We start from the raw sequence: 9669 nt of genomic DNA, 5'->3' as shown, positions 1-9669 counted from the left end.
GACCTGAGGATTGGTGGTACCCTGGGTGACAGTGACCATGATCCAGTTAGGTTCACCATCCACCAGAAGGCTAGGATTTCAGCTAGTAGAACAGAGATCCTCAATTTCAGAAGGGCAAACTTTAACAAACTCAGAAGTCTAGTTAGAAAGCCCCTCTGTGACCACAAACTGGAGGATCTGGGGGTTCAGGAGTGATGGTGCCTCTTCAAAGGAGCAATCCTCTCTGCTCAAAAGGAGGCCATTCCCATGAGATCCAGAAGTGGGAAAGGAGCTAAGAGACCCACTTAGCTCCACAGAGATATTAGAAAACTTTTGAAAAAGAAAAAAGACACAGAGGCAATGGAAAAAAGGACTGGCAACCAGAGAAGAGTTTACTCAAATAACCAGGGTCTGCAGGTATGAGATAGGGAAAGCCGAAGCAGGCATGAAGATCAAGCTAGCATCTGAAATTAAAGAAAACAAACAGTCCTACATGGGGAACAAGAAAAAAAATTAAGTTCCACTGTAGGACCCCTACTGAATATGAAGAAGCAGTCCACAATAGATCCCCATGAAAAGGCAGAGCTCCTAAACGGTTACTTCACATCAGTATTCCAAAAAGCTAACAGGAGCTGCACACCTGTCCAGAGGCTGAGGGAATATGGGGAAGTCAACAGACAACATGAAATGAGCCCCGACCAGGTGAGGTTCCTCTTAGAACAACTGGACATTTTCAAGTCCATTGGCCAAAATGACCTACATCCAAGAGTCCTAAAAGATCTGGCTAAACTCACAGCAGGGCTTTTGGTAAAGCTATTCAAAAAGTTGTGGAATTTGGGAGTGATCCCAGATGACTGGAAGAGGGCCAACATAGTACTCATCTTTAAGAAAGGGAGGGGGGATGACCCTGAAACCTATAGACTGGTTAGTGTGACTTCAGTCCTAGGAAAAACTTTTGAAAAAATTAAGAAGGCCATCAATCACAAGCTTGTAGCTGACAGGGTATTAAGAAACAACTAGCATGGCTTTGTGGAGGAACCTTTGTGCCTAAGGAAACTGGCGTCCTTCTACAACCAGGTAACTAACCAGCTGGACAAGGGATATGAGGTAGACATCATTTACCTAGACTTCAGTAAGGCCTTTTATTCTGTCTATCCATGAAATTCTCTCAGTTAAACTGGAGGGTACTGGCCTGGACCAGCCTGCAATGAGGTGGGTGAATAACTGGCTTAGAGGCTGATCCCAGCGAGCTGTAATCGATGGGGCGGCTTCAGCCTGGAGGGCTGTCTCCAGTGGTGTCCCACAGGGATCGGTGCTTGGATCCATACTTTTCAACATATTTATTAATGACTTGAAGAGGTGGAATGCTCTATGATTAAGTTTGCCAATGATACCAAGCTGTGGGGAAATGCAAGCACACCAGAGGATAGGGTAAGGATCCAGCATGACATAGACAGACTGGTTCTATGGGCTGATCAGAATCAGATGAGGTTCAAAAGGGAAAAGTGTCAGGTCCTTCATCTGTGTAGGAAGAACCTTCACCATAACTATAGGATAGGTTGTAGCCCACTGGCTGACACAGCATCTGAATGGGACCTGGGGGTCACAATCAACCAGAAGATGAATATGAGCCAACAGTGTGATGAAGTTGCCATCAGGGCAAATAGAACTCTGGTGTGCATCAGCCGGTGTGTTGCCAGCAGACCCAGAGAGGTGCTTCTCCCTCTCTACTCAGCACTGGTGAGGCCGCAGCTGGCGTACTGTGCCCAGGTTTGGGAACTGCACTTCAAGAAGGATGAGGATAAGCTTGAGCGGGTGCAGAGAAGGGCCACCCATATGATCAGGGGCCTGGAGGATAGGTCATATGAGGACAGACTACAGGAACTAGCCTTGTTCCTCCTGACTAAGAGAAGGCTGAGAGGTGACCTGATAGCCACCTACAAGTATATCAGAGGGCAGCAACTCTTCAGTAAGGCACCCATGGGAAGGATGAGGACCAATGGTTACAAACTGTTAGAGGGAAGATTTAGACTTGATATAAGAAAGAACTTTTTCTCCATAAGGGTAACTAGAACCTAGAACACACTCCCAGCAGAGGTGGTGCAGTCACCATCCTTGGAGGTATTCAAGAGTTTGGACAAGCACCTCTTTGAGCTAGTTGGAGCCCATTAAGCTCCTCCTTCTGGCAGGGGACTGGACTTGATGATCTTACAGGTCCCTTCCAGTCCATTGATTCTATGAAACATCTACATCTTTGTGTGAAAGTATTTCTTATAAATAATTATTAACTGTTCCTAACTCTTGTTTGAATAATTCATGATTACACTATGTTATACTATTCAACACTTACCAGGAGGGGAAAAATGTTATCTTCTACACTTTAAGAATGTGTTTCAAACAGTAGTTTAATTTTAAAAATAGACATCACTGTAAAATAAAGAACTTGGCTCAACCCTTTTTACCAAAATAATAATAAAAAACAATTAAAAATAAGTTGCAAGTGGAATGAAAGTAAATGAAGCTGGGTACAGACTTGTACACAAGCTTTTGTGCCCTGTGACCATAAAATAGGAGTTCCCAAAAAGAGTTTTATGAACCACCTGTGGTCCACAGAGCACTTGCAGCTGATTCTTGGAGGGCTGGCTGGTCACATAGTGCTGGCTTTTCTCCTTGTTTCCAGCTGTTATATCACATTAAAGACAACTAAAAATACATTAACTACTTCTCCATGCAAGTAATTTCTATAGTTGTTGCAAAGAGGTTATATGGCTGCAAGTAGGAAGAGAGAGGAGTTTACAGTTATTAACAGAAAAGGAGGGGGTTCAAAAGACAATTGCTTTATTACAGTGAAGTCCATAATATGGTAAAATTTGGAACTTTCTGCCACAGAATGGTTCTCAAGGGTCACTTTCAGCATTTCCCTTTTATTCTGAATTCCAGTAATTTATATCTAACAGTTAAGGTACTAATCAGACATTTAACTTTAAGCACATGTCTGCTCTGAAATGTCTGGTTACAGTTAGCCACGTGCCTAAGTACCTTGCTGAATCACGGCTCATCTGCTAAATAAATTACTACAGATGGTATTGGGTTTTTAGTAAAAACACATTAAGTGACATTAAATGGATTGCATGGAGCTGTTTCAATATCAAGTCACTTGGTAGAAGAATATTCAATATCTTCCATGTTGCTAGATTTTTGGTTATAGCTGTGTTGCTCTAAGGACATAGGCAGGCAAGGTTCTTTGAGTAGATGTGATATCTTTTATTAGACCAACTGAGTAGTAGGAAAAAAAGTCCTTTGCAAGCTTTCAGTCCCAATCACCCTTCTTCAGGCACAGGGAGTCTCTGCTGTTCTGAGATCTCCAAGGAATGAAAGAAGCTAAAAGTGTGACAGGATGTCAGTGTGGATATAAACAGGTGTAAATTAGGAAAATAAAAAGACAGAGAAAGGGAGAGGGAAAGGAACAAGGGAGAAAAATACCAAAGGTAAGTAAAGGAGACTACTGTACTTGCTTTCTCCAAGGTGAAAAGGAGGCTGTCTGTGTTCTTATGCACCCAAATGAGAATTTTCTAGATGCATAAGTGACATTTGGGACATTTATAGTAGGGCTGTGTGAAGCTTCGGTTGCTGATTCAATTCAAATCTGAATCGAATCAGGAGACCCTTTAACGTCTCCAAATTGAATCGGAACCCTTTGAAACATTTCAGAAAGATTTGACGATTCAGACAGACACAACTTTAAATGTTTTTTCTACATACTTCCAGGTACCAGGCGGCTCACGAATGCTGAAATGATGGGGTGAACGGAGTATCCCACAGAAGCATGGAGGGGTCCCCAGTGTGCTTGGCAGCAGACCTGGAAGTGGACCAGAAGCACTTCTGATCCACTTCCACCCCCTTGGCTCAGTGACTGGTGCCTCCTGGGTCTGGGGGGCACCCCGTTGCCAACTGCTGAGCTGGGAGGGCATGGGGAGCCCCTGGCATACTCAGCAGCAGACACAAAAGTGGACCAGAAGTACTTCCGGTCCACTGCCAAGGATGTGGGATGCTCCTGTGGGATGCTCCATCTGCCCCACCATTTCAATGTTCATGAGCCATGCCCGATAACTTGAGGTATATAGAAAAAACATTTAAAGCTGTGTCTAAGGCCATATCTCTGATTCTCTGAATCAGCATCAAATCTTAAGATTCAGATCTGGCTGAATCCAATCGGGGACAGTGATCTGAATCAATGAATCAAATCACTGTCCCCGATTTAGTCCGAATCCAAATTGAATATGCCCTGTTTAGCACATCCCTAATTTATGCACAGCTAGCGAGTGCTTACACACCCATGGACCATGGATGAGTAAGCAGCCCTCCGGCTACTGAGTATATGCAGTAGGCTATGCACTGACTAGGCAACTGTGTGGCTATGTATGTATGTACACTGGATATGAAGAAGTTATAACATTCTACCTGGCAAAAATCCAGGACTAGTGGGTGTTAGATGCTGGAGGAGAACGATACCTAATGTTTATCCCCAGTAGCTTAGGGGTTAGGGCACTTGCCCAGGAAGTGGGAGATCTGTTTCTGGGCCCCAACCTCCCCACTCAGACGAGGTTGTAACATGTAACTTTTGACTTACAACCAAACCACAGATCAGGCATTATCCAGTCCCTTGTCCAGCCCGCCTTTGGGATCTGGTCCCATGGGCAACAGAGAGAGGGAGATATTTGGGTCTAGGAGGAAGAGAACAAACTAGGGGGGATGAGCTCAGTGATACGGATGCTGCACTAGGGAGGAGCAGGCCCTTTCGCTCTGAGACAGAGCCCTTCCCTAGTACTCTCTATCCACTTTATCCACTGACTATTAAATGCAAGGGGCATTGGCTCAGCTTCAAAAGCAGGGCTGAAGAGGGGACTGGATAATATCTAACCCAGGATACTGCCTGGTTAAAGCTTATCTGCCCACACTATAAAGGTAACAGAATTGTAAACTGTGTGTAAAATGCTATGTACATGTTTTGAAAACAATCATTTGGATGAGTAAAGGGTCACAGAATTTGGCCCAGAGAGCACAAATGAGAGGTAATTACTTGCCCAATAGTATGCCACCATTATAGACAAGGCAGGCCAGAAGACTACAGAAATTTCTACACTTTTTTTTTTGATAGATGCTTTGCAAGAGCTTTTCAGCTTTTCTTGATTTTGCAGACCTTGTTGTATTTATCATTTTCTTGAAAAGAGCCTGCCTCTGCTCTCCACCTTGCTAGTTAGCCATATCTAGCTACAAGTCGTATCTAGTTACTTGAACCACAGGTATATATAGGACAATTACACTTATATTTAGTTGACATGGTCCCAACTACCAATTTGTAATTTGTACCTGAACTTACAACACATCTACACATTAAAAGGCCTGTGTTTCATGTGTCCACTTCCTGTTTAAGGCCTGTTTTCTTCTCACAGGTTGACTACTGCCCACCACATTCAGTTTACTATTCAGTTTACTCTCAGCTGCAGGAGATGCAGCACCCCCAAGGTCCTAGCACCTGCCTTTATCTATAATATGACTATATAGGCCTATATTTATTTGCACCTACATTGTTCAGTCATTTGGGTCACTGATGTATCCTTGATAAAACCAGTACTTGTTCCAAGAAACCCTGTTTGCAAAATGTCTACTTTATGTTGCAGCAGTAGTGCCAAGGATATCTCACCTTAGACCAGTCTCCCATTCTCCAAACGTAACATTTAGAATAGTCCTCACAATCTTCTGCTTCTTTAGGTCTTGTGGACAAAACACACTTTTTGCGGGGATTGGTACACCTCACCGTTCGATGTCGCACTCCTTTGCCACATTTTACAGAGCACTGCAGGAAACAGAAATATGTGATTTACAACTGTGCAACATCCATAAATGACTGGGTATTCAATCTAGAGGCTTTAGGCAGCCTCCAATATGATTCTGATAAAAGACTGGGCAATATTCACTCTAGTAAAAAATTACTTTAAATCAGGAGTTGGAAACTTACAGTTTGCAGGCTGTATCTGGCCTTTGAAGACACTAGATCCAGCCCATGGCAGCTTAGGAAACTGGCTGCACACTCCAGCTAAGGCAACAGAGGAGGCACCCCCAGGGTCCTAGTGCCCAACTTTTTGTCTCTATTCCCTTCCCAGCATCTGCTGATCATCGAGGAGCTGTGGGGAATGCAGCCTGCAGTGGGAGCTGGGTCATAAGCAGCAGCCCATGGTTGCAAAAGCTTTAAATAAAATATAAACCTTCCTTTTAAACTAATATAACTGGTAGTAATAGTAGGCCACAGAAGACATAAATTGCCTTTGGCTTTGAAATATAAATGTTTTTCCTTCTTACTCTACCAAAGAAGTACCCAAAGAAAATACTGGAATATTAAGGTGTGCTTATATCTAGCATAGGTATTTATTTGTGTCTGGGGAACATTAGTCACAAAAGTTCCACAGGAGTGAAGGACAAAGGAGTGAATACACTGAGTTAACCATGAATCCTCCTGGGCCTCCTGTTGGATTAAAATTAAATTAAATTAAAAAACTGAAAACTTCAGTGGTTTTGTGATTGTTCCATTCTCATTGGTTCTGATGCTGAACCAGTTAAGATAAGGATTAAAACAAAAGTACACAACCCCCCTTATAACAGTGTATGACAACCAAATATATAATGGATGTGTGCATACCCACAAAATAAAAGGAAATAGAGGAAAATTAAATGAGAAATAATATAAGAAATTCTAACTACTGTTTTCAAGAAAAAGGTGGAATAAAACTTCAAACAATCCCTAAATGCAAATAGTAGACCTTCTTCGGAATTCATTTCAAAATTATATATCAGAAGTCTATATGCAGCTACCGTTAAAAAAAGAAATCTATTGAAGCAATAACATGTGAAAACTGCCTTAAACTAGGATGGTTGTGTACCGTTGGAAGAGATGGGAGACACGTTTTGGGTTTTAAGAGCCCTTCATCAGAACTAGGAAAGGAAGGTCCTGCTTTGAGCAGCGGGTTGGACTAGATGATCTCCTGAGGTCCCTTTCAACCCTAATTTTCTATGATTCTATGAAGCAGTTACAGTCCAAGCTAGGTGCAATTCAGAACAACTAATTTAGTTTAACCTCATTATGCCAATGAATTTGACCACTTGAAAGGGAGGTGGGAAGTGATCTGTCAAGCAAATAAAGAGCAGAGAGAACAAGTAAGAGCTAAGCTATATAATGATGCATCAAAGCAAGGTCTTGGTCCATGGTTTTTGATATGCAGTCGAGTGATGAATTTCTGTTCACAGGCCCATTTTCTGAAAGAATTGTTTTAGATTCCCTTTGAGGACAAGAACTGTGAGGTCCTGAAAATGAGCAACCAGTTTGCATTGTGCTTTTCTCCTTACCTCCACACTGCATACTCAACAGATCACCAGCTTTCCTTGTTCTCCCTTTCAACTGTCCACTCACCCCATGTTGCAGGTCTTCACACTTCCCTTACTTGTCCACTCTCCCCTAGGAAGGTCACAGAACTTAGCTCATCAGGCTGCTAACAGTGACTACTTCCCTCTTTTACTGTGCTCCTTACCTAGTCACATGCCTCTTCACACCCTCTTTCATCCTTTGGTCCAGCATCCCTGGTAGTGGGCGTGGGGCAGACAGAACAGATCGGGGGGATGGGTGGGGTCTCCATGGAAACTGGCCTGGGACCCCTGCAGGCAGACTATGCGCCACCAGGTGGATGGGTTGGGGCTGGCCACAAGTGGGCAGGGAGTGGTATCTGGGAGTGGGACAGGCAGGTGGGGCTGGTGCCACGGCCAGAATCGTGGGGCAGAGCCAGTACAGGGCCAGGGCCTACAACAGGTGCCAGTTCTGCGGGCAGGGACGTGAAGGGAGCAGATTGTGGCTCTGCCCCAGGCCCCAGCCCCACACTGTCACCATTTCACGATCCTGGCCCCAGCCCACCTGTCCTGCTCCTGGATGCTACCCCTTGCATGCCCACGACCCCAATGCCATCTGCCCAGCCAAGTGTGACCTGCCTGTTGGGGTCCCAGGCTGGTCTCCATGGAGACCTGGTCTGCCCACTCTCTTCCTCCAGTGCCCCTAGCAGTGGGTGTGGGACAGACTGGGAATGATAGTTCTGCTGCCATGCTGCCCCCACCCTACTCCATGCCCAGGGGGTGGTGGGACCAGCTGTACATGTCATGGCCTGGATTGTCCCCCACACCTGGGCCAGGTGTGGCCAAGGGGCCCACCGTTGGCCAGATAAAATCCCTTGGCAAGCCAGATTTTTCCCACCTGGACTAGAACCTGCCAATTGCTGCTACCCTTTGTCTGTCTCCACATACTTTTTTTTCCCCCCCACAGACATTAGAGCTGGAAGGGACCTCAGAAGATCATCGAGTCCAGCCCCCTGCCCAAGGGGCAGGAAGTCAGCTGGGGTCATAGGATCCCAGCGAGACAAGCATCCAAATTTCTCTTGAAGGTGTTCAATGCAGGTGCTTGAGCCACCTCTGATGGCAGGCTGTTCCAGACCTTGGGGGCTCGGACAGTAAAGAAATTCTTTCTTAGGTCCAGCCTGAAATGGTCTTGCAGTAGTTTATGATCATTCGACCTCGTCATCCCTTGGGGCGCTCTGGTGAACAAACGTTCCCCCAGATCCTGGTGGTCACCCCTGATAAACTTATAGGTGGCCATCAGATCACCCCTGAGCCTGCACTTTTTTTCATGTGCTGCTAGGACAAATGGAAGAAATATGTAATAAAGAACCTATCTAAAGACAAAGTAAAATAAATGCACTTAATTCTACTGGCTCCTAATTACCAGCTGACATTCCCAGGCAGTAATACTTGCACGTGCAACACATCAGTGTCCCTGAGGTGGCTGTGATGCCCCCTGGTGGCTCTGTGACTGTGCCCCGCTCCACCCCTAGGATGCCTTCCTGTCTCATTGCCATGCTTTGATGGTTTATTATTATATTATTATTTATTATTATTACAGGGAGGCTGCCCATAGGCCTTTGCTAGGCTTCAGGCCCACTGGTTCCAGACCCCTAGCTGGGCCTCTATAGTCATCTATGCCCAGCAGGGCACCCAAAGCCTTAAGGGCTGATTGTGTGACTCCATATCATCCCCTTTACCATGCTCCATCCCTCACAGGTGTTATCAGTATGTCATTCCCTCTGTTGGGCTGTCAGTCTCCTTGGCCTCTGCCCCTTTAATCTCACTAGACCTTCTAGCCTAGGCCTACTGAAATTGGACCTGGCTTTGAGGCACCAGCTTCCTTTGTCCCTTCCAGTCACTGGGTCCCTGGCCCCTGTCTGCCATGCCCCTGGCCCCTCTCTGGCTGCATCCTCTCTGGTGCTGCTCTGGGCTCAATAAGACAGTCTAGTGCCCCCTGCCTTCTTATCTCCCCTTCCAGCATCATCCCAAACCACTGGTAGAAACAACATAACATAAGCCCATGGGCTATAACATTAACAACAAAGTAGCAGCCCTCTGCCCCTTTAAGGAGGAAAGCCTTTTTCCCCTTGTGCCACTGTACCTCCCAGCATAGGCTCCTTGTGAGCTCCCTGAGCCTCAGAGTTCCTACAGGCAGCCAACGGTCAGCTCAGCATCTCTGGGTGGCTCCCCTGGGTACTAGCTCCTTCTCCTGTGGCAGCCAGGGAAGGCCCCCCCCCCCCCCCCACCCCCGGC

The 9669-nt window shown here is 45.5% G+C and overlaps 1 protein-coding gene across 2 annotated transcripts in view; it reads right to left on the bottom strand.

Moving 5' to 3' along the window:
* Nucleotides 1–9669, bottom strand: part of ADAMTS19 (ADAM metallopeptidase with thrombospondin type 1 motif 19) — a 310136-nt gene that overhangs the window by 39141 nt on the left and 261326 nt on the right. For both annotated transcript variants that reach the window (XR_002097331.1, XM_019517287.1), the window contains exon 21: nucleotides 5684–5836. Coding sequence is in view for 1 of the 2 variants with exons in the window: in XM_019517287.1 (XP_019372832.1) it covers nucleotides 5684–5836 (153 nt within the window). In the remaining variant the exon portion in view is untranslated. The remainder of the gene's footprint in view (nucleotides 1–5683; nucleotides 5837–9669) is intronic.

This window comes from Gavialis gangeticus, unplaced genomic scaffold (genome assembly GCF_001723915.1).
Source record: "Gavialis gangeticus isolate Ggan-Ray unplaced genomic scaffold, GavGan_comp1, whole genome shotgun sequence".
Taxonomy (NCBI): domain Eukaryota; kingdom Metazoa; phylum Chordata; order Crocodylia; family Gavialidae; genus Gavialis; species Gavialis gangeticus.
Note: the sequence above shows the minus strand (reverse complement) of the source record. Positions and strands in the feature narration are given on the sequence as shown.